This window comes from Myotis nattereri (genome assembly GCF_964212035.1).
Source record: "Myotis nattereri genome assembly, chromosome: 16".
NCBI lineage: Eukaryota > Metazoa > Chordata > Mammalia > Chiroptera > Vespertilionidae > Myotis > Myotis nattereri.
The window spans coordinates 36,443,691-36,457,905 of record NC_138091.1 but is presented as its reverse complement, the minus strand read 5'-3'; the positions used below and the strand labels follow the sequence as shown (position 1 = coordinate 36,457,905).

General features: G+C 53.0%; 1 protein-coding gene across 1 annotated transcript in view; it reads right to left on the bottom strand.

Annotated features, from left to right (window-relative positions):
- Positions 1 to 11,141, bottom strand: part of CRHR1 (corticotropin releasing hormone receptor 1) — a 38,233-nt gene extending 27,092 nt beyond the window's left edge. The window contains exon 1 of the mRNA XM_081109993.1: positions 10,920 to 11,141. Coding sequence (XP_080966119.1) covers positions 10,920 to 10,952 — 33 coding nt within the window. The 5' untranslated portion in view covers positions 10,953 to 11,141. The remainder of the gene's footprint in view (positions 1 to 10,919) is intronic.
- Positions 11,142 to 14,215: the final 3,074 nt, after the last annotated feature.

Below are 14,215 nucleotides of genomic sequence, written 5' to 3'. Positions count from 1 at the left end.
GCGATGCCTTTTCTCAGCGCTCTTGACTGCCCAGGACTTCTGAGCACCCTCTTCCTACCCGTCCTGCCCCGGCCAGCCACCACCCCCCCCCCCACACACACACACACCACAGCCTTTTCCCATAACAGCCACAACCTGCCCCATCTCAAGGCAAAGAGCCTGCACTTCCCCCAAAGTGGGTGAGCAGTGAAAGACTATTCTAGGCAGACGAGAAATAATTTATTATTACATTTAATTGACTTAAGTTACTGTTGTGCAGAGAGGAAAAATGGGAATGAAAATCTCCTGCCTACAGTTCAGGGAGGGGAACATGCGTGGTGTTCCCCGCCTCCAGGCCTTCTTCCTGGGCTCAGGGTGTGCCCCGCCCCGGCCCCTGCTACTTCACTCCTCTGCTCCCCTAATGAGGCTCCCCAGCAGAGCTGAAAGCAGCAGGCTGCCTGTTTCACCCCCTGAGGAGCAGAGGACCTGGGGAACCCCGGCTCTGGAATGCACACACCCCATTCCAGGATCCCAGATATACTATACGCTTGGGTCATAAGCTCCCTGAAGGCAGGGTCTGGGTTTGGCTTTGTCCTCAGTGGAGCCTGGCATAGAGTAGGTCCCGATGCATGTTTGTTGAATGAATAAATGAACGGCCGACACAGTAATGAGCAGATTGGCTTTCACTTTCTACCCCCTTTGACCAAGGGGTCCCCTCATGATTCCCACCAGGACGTTTGGTGGGTTAATTTCGTACTCCTGCATCTCCTTCCCGGCCACCAGGGGCTCTCTCTTGCTCTTGGTCTCCATTTCCCGCATGGATCCCCACCCTGGACTCCAGCGGGGTGTGCTGAAGGAGAAAAGTGTCTGGGGGTGCGAAGTGCAGGGCTGCGATGCTGTTCTGACTCTGACAAACTTGCTCTGTGACCATGGACAAGTCACTCCCCTGCCCCTCCCACCCGTTTCCTGGTCTGTAAAACGAGGAGGGCAGGGTGTTCCCTACGCTCCTTCCCAGGTCTAACTACGTCTGGCTCCAGGATTGACAGGGGGGTAGAAACAGGGGGGTAGAAACAGACTTCTGACTTTGGGGTCAGAGAGACCCACACTGGAATCTTTTATCTGCCTCTTCCTCCCTATGTGATCTTGGGCAAATCATTGGACATCTCAGAGTCTCAATTTTCCCATCTGTAAATGGGGCTAATAGGCACGAAGTACTTATACCTTAAAGCTCTTGGGGCGATTCAACAATATGGTGCAGTTAAAACAGCATGGGGCCAGCACAGAGTGAGCAGTGAACGAATGGTAGTGATGACTGGTCTGTACAAGTTGCTTTCCTCCTGACTTGGCCTTCTCCCCACAAGCGCTCCATGACGGGTCCCCTGCCCACCCAGGACACCGACTTCCCATCACCACTCTGTTCCCAGCAGCCACCAGCAAAAATGGCCCGTGCATGACTGTCAATGATGCAGATTTGCTGGCACAGGGAGGGGTGGTGGGCAGCGCCCTGGGGCACTGCTGACCTCCCTCCCACCCCCATCTAGCCTCCTTTTCTGCCTCTCACCCACTCATTTCCTCCCCTCCAGTTAGGATTCTCTCAATATCTTCTCATAGTCTGTGCCTTCTTGGCCTCCTTGACCCTTTCCTACCTACCTTCCTCTCTCCTGGTCTTAATCTCTACGCCTCTCCGTCTTGCCTCTTTCTCTTCTCTTCGTTCCCCCTCTCTTTCCCTCCCTTCCTTCCTCTAAATCCCAGCTTTTACTGAAGACTTGCCACCGTGCCAGGCCCCATGATTTTTCTCATTTAATCCTCAGCCCCAAGGAGTTGGAGCCCGTAGTATCTTCCCATCGTCCAGATGTTCCAGCCCTGGGATTGAGCCCCTGCCTCCCTCCCACCCCCACCCCCACCCCTACCCCCAGCGTGGATCCTCCAAAAGAGAAGGTGTAGCTTTCTTTTCCCTCTTGACCTTTGGCTCTGGGCTGCAGCCTGGCTCCCTGAGAGCTGGCAGTGGGAATGGGAGGGTTGGGGGGTGGGAGGCAGCAGCAGGGCCCTGTCAGCGGGCACACAGGAAGGGTTGAGTTTGGTTCTGGTGGGAGTGGAGCCTGGCTGGGGCTCTGATCTGTCCTCTGCCCCCGGGGCTGCTCAGCAGGGGCTGAGTGTGGCTCCCAGAAACTGGGGAACCATCCCTGAGGGGGGGCACCTGCTACTCTGGGAGACAGCCGAGGTGTGTGCAGGGGACAGCGCGAGGAGACACCAGCCACGCAGGTGCCAGTATCAGCTGTGCTCTCACCTCAGCCCGCTCTCTGACACGTGTAAAGTGAGGGGATTTCACTGTGGGCCAAACGGGGTGTCCTTTGAGAAGTTGCCTATGGAAGGGGATGCGGAGCAGGCTGGGAAGGCAGAGTGAGATCATCTGGAAACTTCTGATTTCATCTAATTCACAGGCAAAGAAACAGACAGGGCCATGGCAAATTAGATTCTATTCGAAAATAGGAGTTTGGAGGCTGCTTTTTCTGGAGAAGCAACCGCCTTCCGAGGCCATGGGGGTTGGCGTAAAGGGGACTGCCAGGCCACCAAACCCCACTGAGCAGTGAGATTTAGGGCAGAGATTAGCAATGACCACGTAATTGTCCGTAAGATAGGCCATGGCCCTGTCTCTTTCTTTGCCTGTGAATTAGATGAAATCAGAAGTTTCCAGAGAGCGCTTGGCGTCCGGGAGATAGAAAATTCTGTCTCAGGCTCAACTCTAGAGATTCTGGCCCCCCAGGTCTGAGAGGAAACTCGGACTGTAGTGTTTAATGCTCTCCAGGTGATTCTGAAGGGTCACCAGGTGGAGGGTAACTGAACCAACCCAGTGCTTGTTAACAGGGCAGTTTTGTCCCCAGGGGACATGTGGCAATGTCTGGAGGTGTTTTTGGTTCCATGACTGGGATGGTGCTACTGGCATCTCGTGGACAGAGGCCCGGATGCTGCTCGACACCCTAGAATGCACAGCACAGCCACACAGCAAAGAACCACCCAGCCCCACGTGTCAACAGTGCTGAGACTGGGCTGGAGGGTTTTGCAGCTTCCTCCCAGCTCTGAAAACACCCACCACCTGTCCATCATGGGGGTTGAAAAGGAGGAAGGAAGGTGGGGAAAGGAGGGGAACTCTGGAAAGAATGGGAGAACAAGAGAAAGGGGCCTTCAAGACAGGAAGGGGCCCTGGATCGAACTCTGTCTAGCAAAGTCCATGGCCTTGAACCAACCATGTGCCCACCTCCTGGCCTCAGTCTGAGGATGAGTTCTGGTGGGAATGACTTCTCCTGGCCAGTTGGGCAGTCCTTCCCCTCACTGAGCTCCTCTGGGGGTGGGGGCATGCAATGCTGCCTGTTGCCAGGGCCAGCTCCTCAGAGGCCAGGGGCAGAGCTGGTCCGGGAGCCCTGAAGCCGATGGGGGTCCCTTATCTCTGGGGAGAACAAGGGCTAGAACCAATATGGGGCTGAGCCCTGTGAGCTTTGGGCCGAGCCCACCCTGTCTCACCAGAGCCTTCGGACCACTGAGTGTCATGAGTCTTCTCCTACCTCTGTGACAAGGTGCAGCTTGATGAGTGAGAATGAGGAGGGGGAATGGAATGAGGAGGGGGAATGGAATGAGGAGGGGGAAGGGCTCTGAGTAAACCAAAGGTTGCTGCCCCCCTGGCTATTCTGATCCCTCTACCCCCACCCCACCCCATTCTTCCTGCTTCAGTCAGCCAGCCCAGCCCAGCCCAGGCTGCCAGAAAGAACCTTTCCATCCTCCAGTCCTCACAGCAGGAGGTGCAGAGCATGGCCTGTGGCCAGACCTCAGGAAAAGTGAATCAGGAATCCCCGGCATTGAATTCTGGCCCCAAGGGAGGGCTTTAGACCAATGCTGCTCAGAGGGTGGTCAGGACTGGTGCAGGCTGCAACTGGTACTGAGTAAGCTAGTGTTTGGAAACTTTGATAGGAGTTTGTCCACACATGTTGTTAATAGACTCATCTCATTGAACGGGGTCTAGACCAAGCATGTCAAATTCATGGCCTGCAGGCCACATGCCTCATTTATTTGGCCTGAGTTAACCTTTGAGTTTGACATGCTTGGTCTACTAGAACAATTCAGATGTCGTCCAACTCTCCAGGTGAATCCTGTGGGGCAGGCTGCACAGGCATCACGCACAGTAGGCCCACCTGTCCACCTGTCCATCTGCTGCAGGTTGGAAGATTCCACGTGATCCTTCCCCACAGCTGGGTTGAGGAGCCCTACTTTAGCTGAAGGAGAGAGATCGATGGCTGGCTCGTCAGGCAAGGCCCCATGGAGGAGGAGGGTCTTGAGAGTGGTGGTTAGGTTCAGTGTCAAAGGGAGGAGTGGGGGGAGGGACCTCCCCAGTGAAAGCAGCAGGTCCCACTGGCCACATAGGCTCTCCTCCCCCTTTATTTTCTGTTCCTTCTGAACTCTGTTGGGGGTGTTCTGCCCTGGGGATGGTGGGAGGGTGTGGGCTCAGGGGGGAGCTCCTTCCCACAGATATGCACCAGCAGCCCCCACACCAGGGGTCCATGTGGGGTCCGGTTAGTAAACATCTCCATGGTAACGGGCCCACTGTCTTTCTGGGGCTCTTTGGTAGCCCAGGAAGGCTCCACTAGCAGGTTAGGGATGGGGAGGTGAATCTTCTAAGAAATGGAGAGGGGGAGGCAGTTCCAGGGAATGCTATCGCTGGCTTCAAAACCAGGGACACATGTTCTCTCTGTGTTAGGAAGAGAGTTCAAAGCAAGAATGAACAAAAAGACGCACGGGTCTTTTTCTTGCCATCACTTCTCTGCCCCTCACTCCATCTCCCTCTCCCTCTCCCTCTCCCCTTCCCTCTCCCTCTCGCCCTCCTCTTTATACTTCTCTCTCTCTAACTTTAGCCAGTGGTTTCCATCTTGGCACCACCTTTGGTTTCTCTGTGTCTGCCTGTCACTGTCTGTCTCTCTGCATGATGCCCACACTTCATATAATAACATCGTCCACCCTGAGCAGGCCCACGGGCACTCAGCTGGGCTCCCAGCGCAGGGGGCCTGGACCTGTGACGGCTGGGCCTTATACAGCCCAGGGCTTTTCTTCAGTCCTCCAGGGTAGCCAAACCCCTCCTGAGCCCCATTTTCATCCCAGCCTGCACAACCCAGCCCTTCATCCCCAAGCCTCCCTCCTTCTCCCCACTTAACTCTGTCCCCACCTTGGCGGGGCTGCTGTTCCTCTAGAAATAGCTGGTATTCCTGGAAACCATTCCTGCCAAGGAGGCTAGGGTGGAGGAAGGGGGATAATCCCTGCTGTAAATGGGGTGGGGAGGGGGAGGGTAGTCCATGCATCCATCTCTCACTCTAGCCTGTCACCCTAGGCAGGCTGCCTTCCATGTACCTGCCAGGGATACTGAACAATACCTTGTCCCAACCCTCCCAAAGGTCTCGACCTCCCAGCACTTAAAGGTTCAACTGTGTCCCATTGTGCCTCGCCATGGGTGGCTTCCAGATTGTAGCCAGTCAGTCAGCGTAGAACAACCCCCACCTCCTAATTCTGCAGCTTGGGAAGCAGATGGACCAGTCAGGCCAGTTTCTGTCCTGGGCTCTGACCTAGGTGCCCTGGCTCATAGCCAGATTGGCAGGAGGTTGGGAATGATTGACAGGTGGAGGGGGGCAGGTGCCACAATTCTCACCTTTAAACACCTCCCTGGGGCTGCTCTCTGAGGCCCAGTGAGCAAGGGGTGGGATCCTGAAATTGCCTGTGTTTCTAGGGCGGAAAGAGTAGCCACAAAGATCCCAGAAATGGTTTCATGGCTGCTGGGTGACAGATGTCAAAGAAAGCGTTTGGCTAAAGAATTTGAGTTGGATGTTCTGTGTACAAGGAACCACTTCCTAGAACTGCCCCTCAACATGCCCACTTCCCAGAAAACCCAGTGCATGTCCATATCCCCCAATCTTCTTCCCTCCTTCCTCCCTTCTGCTTTCCAGCTTCTCAGTTTTGTTGAAGCAGACACCACTTACTCTAAAATGAAATGGTTAATAATCTGTTGCTTATGTAGACAGACAAAACAGTATGGTGATTACCAGAGGGAAAGGGGGTAGGGGAGGTAGGAGAGGGTCAAGGGGGATAAATGGTGATGAAAGGAGACTTGACTTGGGGTGGTGAACACACAATACGTATACAGATGATGTGTTATAGAATTGTATCCTTGAAGCCTGTATACTCTTATTGACCAACGTCACCCCGATAAATTCAGTATAAATAAGAAAACAATCTGTTGCTTAATAGAATCCAGCTAGTTGTTTTCAAAATAATTATTTGCACCAGTGAGTTAGTCATCTTGTATTATCCTCCTTACATGTCTCTTTTTATTGTCAAATGTTCTCACATATCAGAGATGTTCGGAGGGCCAGTTGCAGGTACATCCGTCCTTTGACCTTTGAGCTCAGCTGACAGCAGGGGGCCCCATCCTTTCTCCCCAGGGACTGTCCAAAGGACCTGGGGCAGGAGATTCTACACTACCACCCACTCCTTCTTCCACTATCCCCTCACAACTCCTCCTTGTGATGGTTTTTTAAAATTTGGTAAATTTTGATAAAATTTAGTAAGATTGATTACGTGACTAGCTAATATTTATTAAGCAGCTACTATGTGCCAGACACTGTGCGATTGTGCTTAATTTCACGCCTGACATTTCATGAAGTTATTCTAATTATTCCATAAAGTAGGTTCTATTTCCCCCCTTTTTGCAGATGAAGAAACCGAGGTTTAGAGTGATAACCTAATTTGCCCAGAGCTTCATAGTAGAGTCAGAATTCGAGCCTAGATCTGCTTCACCTGATGTTTTCATTTGTATAAGGAGATGCTGACTGTCACATTGAATGGAGTGAGTGGTGGCTGGTCAAGAGAACAAGTCCAAAGACCAGCATTTAAAAAGGACTTGATCGCCCTGGCTGGTTTGGCTCAGTGGATGGAGTGTTGGCCTGTGGACTGAAGGGTCCCGGGTTCAATTCCAGTCAAGGGCACATGCCTGGGTTGCAGGCTCGATCCCCAGTGGGGGGTGTGCGGGAGATAGCTGATCAGTGATTCTCTCTCATCATTGATGTTTCTATCTCTCTCTCCCTCTTCCTTCCTCTCTGAAATCAATAAAAATATTTTTTAAAAAATAAAAATAAATAGGACTTGATGGTGTTCCTTCCAAGGGACTCTGCTGATAGGAGCCCCCGAGAATCTAAGTTTACAGGAGTCATTTGTCACTAACAAATTCATTTTGAATATAACACTGGAGCTAGAATCACCACTTGGCCTTAGCTCCAAAATGGTCTCACTCATCCAGACTCCTGTGCAGCTGAACCCTGCTGGCTGCGGATGCTCTCCAAGGAGCCAAACATTAGAGAGAGTGCAGCATGGGTTTTCCACCTGAGCTCGTCCTCACTGCCCTGGGTCAGCATCTTGCTTTTCCATAAATCTATGCCCTCTTGATAACTGGACCGGCCCGAGTCATGCCCTTCCAGGGCTGGCCATATCAAATGGGAACGGCATGGCCTGGCTGTCAGCCCCCTCTCCTGCTTTACTTCTGGTGGTAGCTAGGCCAGTGGTCCTCACACCCCATGGCAGCCCATGACCCCTCAATGAGTTCACTTATTTTCCCTTGGTATCCCTCCTGCCAATGCTCCCCTCAAAAACCCGGTTTGTCAAAGCAACAGTTTGGAAATGGCCCAAATGTGCACCGATGTAGGGATGCAAAGGACATTCATGCACAGGGAATATGCAGATGCTGACAGTCTCCCTCTGGAAGCTCAGGAATAACATGGGACAGACTCAGGCTGTGACACAGTAAGTGAGAGGGCGTGTCCGATGGCCAAACCTGCACTTGAAAAAGGGCCTGCAGGGATTTTTTAAAAAATAGGTTTTTAAAAATTGATTTTTTTTTTAGAAATAGGGAAAGGGATAGAGAGATGCAAATATCGATGAAAGAGAAGCATCCATCAGCTGCCTCCTGCAAGCTCCCTACTGGGGATTGAGCCTGGCAACCCAGGCATGTGCCCTGACCAAAATCGAACTGTGACCTGGTTCATAGGTCGATGCAGGGATTATTTGTAAATGGTAACAGCTGTGTTAGGAGGGGTAGGTTGCAATAATTTTATCCTCTTTTCCAAACTTTATATAATGAAGTTAGATTGCTTTTATAATGACAACAGCAATAAAACCAGCTCCCTCTTCAAAACTCACTCTCCTTTAATAACCCACCCTTCACACTCACCAGAACCCACAGTTTTTGAGCTACACTGGGGTCTCCCTTAGAGGAGCTGTGGCTGGTGAGTAGGTGACTCAAGGGTGCTCCATAGCCCCTCCCCTGGGGATAGAGGTAATATTTCACCTATCTCCTCCTTCACATCCACAAACATACAAGCATACCTCATTTTTCCCTCATTCACACACAACCACTCTCTCATGCACACACACACACACACACACATTTCTCTCATGCACACTCACCGCCCCCCCCCCCCCCCCCCCCACACACACACAGCACGTTTCCCACACACTCGTGTGTTCTTGCCCCAACACTCTTCCCCAGTTCTCTGTACCCAGTTCAGGGCCCCCAAGTGGATTCTTTCCCAACACTGTTTGACTTGGTGGGGACAGAGCTGGATTTTGGATTAACGCCCCTAGATTCATACTTTGATGCTGACGAAATTACCTGCGCTCTCATTAGGCAGAAGGTGAAATGTAAGTAGCTTATAATGTTTTTCTGATAAAAGCTAACAAAACAAAACCTTAGAGCCACAGTGCCTGGGTTTGAATTCTGGCTCCAACACTCAGTGGCTGTGTCACTTTGACTAAATTACATAGCCTCTCTGTGCCTCAGTAATAATTCCTACTTCCAAGGGCTGTTATGAGGACCAAGTGACTTTTTTTTTTTTTTTTTTTTTGCAAAGCAGATAGAACAATACCCAGTAAGTTCTACATGGTACATAAATGAAAGAAAGAAAAGTGACTACTTAAATGCAACCAGCATTAGCTGCCCATTCATTCACTGCCTCTCACTTATTCGGTATTTATCGAGCACTTACTGAATTCATTACCATCACTTAACCATCTAGTAGGAAAAACACATAGGCACCAACAGAAAAACATGTTTTCTTTTAGAAAAAAGTGATCATTCTAAGTAGAGATTTGCACACGATTCTAACAAAGGCCAAAGGAAGAACATTTACGATTTCGCAAGTAAACTTAAAAAGGAACAAAAAGAAAAACCCCTACAGTTCAATCCTTTGAATCCATTTAAAACATCAAATTTGGTCTGATTTGTGAATTTAGACACACTAGCCTTTTGGAGACTATTGCCATTCAATGCCATCTCTTCAACCTCTCTGGATGCTTTTCTTCCTGCCTCTCTCTCCCTGTCTTCTTGATCACCCAGAAAATAATCCTGGGTTCACCCCCAGCCCTCAGTTAATGGATGGTGAAGGGGATATGGGTTCCATTGAACCAACCCTCAGTCATTTTCTTTACTTTTTAAATATATTTTTTTTTATTTCAGAGAGATAGAAACATCAATGACGAGAGAGATTCCTTGATCAGCTGCCTCCCGATCGCCCCGTGCTGGGGATGGAGCAGCAACCCAAGCATATGCCCTGACTAGACTAGAACTGTGATCTCCTGGTTCATGGGTCGACACTCAGCCACTGAGCCACGCTGGCTGGGCAACCCTCAGTCATTTTAAAAAAACAACATAACTATTTGGGAGAAGGGGGAAGAGGATGGAAGACCCAGTAACTCGTAAGATATCACTGATGAAATGGTAGCAGTTACATTTTAAAATCTTGGTGGTGTCACTCAAACCACTTTGTGACTTGGTATAGGTACAGTTGGTTTAATAACTGATGGAAATGAAGTCACTCCCCTCCCCCCATTCAATTCTTGTGAATGTAACCGCTTTTAAATGCACTGAACCCAGTCAAGCTGGCTCAGACCGGGGACCCTGCGGAGCTTCCCGGCCGGCCGCAGCGCGGAGGCCCACCCGCCTCTCCCTCCGTCTGCTGCTTACGTGCCCACACCCTGCACTCCGGACCACTTTGGAAAACGCCGGGCAATGGCAAGTGGCTGTCACTAGCCGCGAGCCTGACTGTCGACCCCAGCCTTTTCCGACGCACACCGCCCGAGGGCTGCCCCCAACTGCCCCCGAACTTCAGCCGGCAATCGCTGGACTTGCGGTCTGGCGACTTTCCTAAACTCCGGGCGCCAGAATCGCATCGCCAGACCCGGGGCAGGAGCGAGCCGGCGCGGGCAACTGCGCAGCTCGGGGACCGCGGGTGCAAAGGCTGCGCTCCCGCAGGGCGCCGGCGCCGCGGAGGAACTGAGCCCTGGAACCCTGCGCCGGGTGCACCGTCTCCTCCCCGGAGACTGCGATATTGCTCAAAGGCTCGGAGGCAGGGGGGACAGTTATTGCCTCAGATTTGTAGCTCTTCGCGGAGGGAAGGGGCAGGAAGGGACAGGGCGGGGTGTGCGGAGTGGGGGAGTAATGCAAGGGTGCTCGGGCCGGTAGGCGGGTGGGGAGCCCATCTCCAGAGCCCCCAGTCTCGGCCCCAGGTCTGCAATGGGAGGGGCAGGAGGTGGAACCAAGCTTGCACTTGCAAAGCCTAAAGCGATTTCTCCTCGCAGAGCTGGTTACCCGGGTGGGCGGACCCCCTCCTCCGACAACATCCCGGCAGCTTCGCCACCACGATTCCTTTTGTCACCGGGGTTCTCCCCCATCCGCCCAACGCCGGCTTCAAAGGTCCAGAGAGAGGGATTTGGGCTGCCCCTCAAACCCCGGCCGCGCCCAGACCTGTGCTCAGCCCTGTCCAGAGATCCCCCCATCACACCCACAATCCACCCACGTCCCGCGCCGGCCCAAGGCTGGGGGCGGCCGCCTCGAGGGCTGACCGGCTCTGGCTTACCTTGATGAGCCGGAGCCGCGGGCGCCGTCCCATCCTCGGATCCTCGGGCTCGCTCCGTCACCGTCCTGAACGCCTGGGTCCCTCGGACATCCCAGAGGAGCGCGCGCCGGTGGCGGGCGGGGTGAGCGGCTGGGCTCCTCTGTTGCCGCCCGGCCGGGCCCGGCGGGCTCTCGCTCTCCCCTTCCTACGAAAGTCCGGCTCCCGTTTAGCTCTCGCCCGCCCGGAGCCCGCCTCGCCTCCGCCGCCTCCCCCTTGGTCCGCCCAGCCACTCGCCTCGGCTCCCCGCCCCCTCTCCGCGGCGTCCCTCCCCTCCCCTCTCTGCCTCTCCCCTCCACTTCAGTCCCTGCTCTGTGCTGCGCCCCTCCGTTCCCTCCCCGCCTCCTTGTCCTCTCCTCTTCCCTGGGCCTGCACCGAGCGCCCTAGCCGCGCTGACCCCCTTTCCCTGCGCCCCGGTTTGCAGCAATCGGCGGGACTCGCTGGCAGCGGTGGCGGCCGCCGCAGTCTAGGGAGAAGCCAGGGATTGGGGCGGGAGGGGGTGGGGTGGGGTGAGGAAGAGGACGGGAAAGGAGGCGGCCTCCCACCTCCCGCCCGACTTTCAGTAGGGGCCTGGGGAGTCCAAGGAGTTTGGGGGACTCTGGCGTATCTAAGAGAGACAGGCTTTGGAGGCTGGAGAACAGCGCAGCCCCGACTGAGCAGAGCCTCCTCGGAAACCAGGTGAAGAAATGGGAATTGCGTTTGGGCCGTTCCCGCCCCGCAGCCGGCCAGGACAGGGTCCCCGCCAGCCCTCCCTCCAGCCGGGGGCTTTGGGCCCTATTCTCTGCGCCTTTGGCATTGACGCGCCGGGTGCGTGCAGAGACGCAAAAGCTCTGCGAGGGTAACCCTTCTCATTCATTCATTTTAATTCATTCGTTTATTCATCCCTTCATTCTGCAAACTAAGCGCCTGCCCAGGGGCTGAACCTGGTAACCCCAAGAGAGGGGAGAGGGGGAGACCGCAGTGACCTGCAAGACTAGTCGGCGTCTGAACGCTGCGGAGGGGGCAGCGGGCGCGCAATGCGTTATAGCTGGGGAAAGCAGCTAGGAATCCAGGGGCAGGCGGGGAGAAGGCCACAGCGCCCCCTTTCGGCCGAGCCTCCAGGTTGGGGTCAGCCGCCTGGCCAGACCTTGGGTCTTCATCCCCTGGCTAATTAGCTCCCAAGTGCACCCCCAGCTCTGGAGAGCAGCTCACGTCTCCTCCAGCCCTTAAACGTTCCCCTCCAGCGCTTCCAGCTGGACAGAACTGACTTCTCCTACCGTTTTCCTTCCGTAGCCACTCCTGGCGGAGCACGGTTCCAGAGTGGTGGCTTTGAAATCAAACTCTGAACCTAACTGCCTTGGCTTCTGTGCCCTGCTGTGCTCACCCTCATCCTCCCTTCCATCCACTTCTCAGCACATTGGGCCGCAGCCAGTGCGTTCATGGGTCCAACTGATTCTTCATTTAGAAAGGGAGTTATTTTAAGAGATTGTTTGATCCAATATGCAATTTACTCATGAGGACACTGAGGCCCACAGACGGTGGTGTCTAAAGTCACAGAGCTGATAAGCCTAGTTTTCAGCCTCCTGATTCCCAGCTCCACCTGCCCTGATGAGGTTTGGGGTTCTGAAATGGGGAGGGACGTTGCCCTGGAAGCCAGCTGGTCACACTGGCTTAGGCACAGAGGGTGGCACTTTCTAGATGAAGCACTCAGTCTAGAGTCTTGCAAAACCCCCATCTGGTTAGTGCCCCAGAGTTGGCTTGCTGAATTTGGCACTGACTCACCCCAACCAATCCCAGAAGAGATGGGTGCACTAACCAGATTGCCAATTTATTGTTCTCGACAAAATTGGCAGGTGGTCTAGTGTAGTGCAGGTTCTGGAGTCAGCCTGAATGTGAGGCTTGGCTCTTCTGCTTACAAGCTGTGTGAGCCTGGGAAATTATTTAACAGTGCTTCAATTTTCTGATCTTTAAATATGTTTTTTTAAAAAAATGACTTTAGAGGAAGAGCAAGGGAAAGGGAGAGAGAGAGAGATACATCGATGAGGTAGAAACATCAACATTGAGATCAGCCGCCTCCTGCATGCTCCCCTCCCCACTGGGGATCGAGCCTGCAACACCAGCGTGTGCTCAGACCTGGAACTGAACAGGTGACCTCTTGGTGCATGGATCAACGCTCAACCACTGACCACACTGGCTGGGCCAATTTTCTTGTCTTTCAAATGGGGTTAGGAATACCTACCACATAGGTAGGTTTAAATGAATTATTATTTTTAAATGGCTTAGACTGGTGCCTGGTCCATAACAAGGGCGTAAAGAAGGTTAACTATAGTCACCATCCCTATCATCATCATCATTATCAAGGTGACCAGATGCTCAAATGGATGCGCAGTACGGTCCCTCCCTCTAGGCCAGTGGTTCTCAACCTTCTGGCCCTTTAAATACAGTTCCTCATGTTGTGACCCAACCATAAAATTATTTTCATTGCTACTTCATAACTGTAATGTTGCTACTGTTATGAATCGTAATGTAAATATCTGATATGCAGGATGGTCTTAGGCGACCCCTGTGAAAGGGTCGTTCGACCGCCAAAGGGGTCTCGACCCACAGGTTGAGAACCGCTGCTCTAGGCAATTATTTGTGGAAAGCAGAATTCCTGATGAGAAGGTCACAGCAGCAGGAGATTGTGGAATCAGAGGAGAGAAAGCTGGCGGGTCCTCAGGGAGGTTTGCCCAGACACTGCAGAGGCATCGCTCCCCAGCCCTGCCTGAGACCTTGGAGCTGGCTCTCCTGGACCAGCAGCTCTAGATTTCATGTTTTTCTCTGCTTATTAAACATCATCAACTTTTGTCTTTCTGAGCCCCTTAATCTTCCTCTGTCTTGATCTTTAAATATTCTAATGCCATCGATCAGGCTGTAATCAAGTCTTGCTCTTGCTGCCTTTTTGGCCTGAGATTCAGACCTTCCCTTTCTAAAGAAGTAGCTACAGATGGCACATTTTATCCTCTTTCTCCCCCTTGAGCTGAAAGGAGGAAGGCTACTGTATCACTTCATGACCTACTTATTTATGGTTTTGGCCTTGACTGCCTCAGGGGGGTTATGAGAGCCTCGTGTTTAACACCCCTTCTGAGAAAGGGTTCCATATCTCCTTTCATTGGTCCTGAAACTGCATCCTTCCACCTTCAAGATCCCAGCTCTCATCTGCTCAGATGCCACTGCCAAGGCCTTCCATGTTTACCCCCCCTTCAAACTCCCTCCTCCTCCAGCCCCTCCAGCCTGCTGGC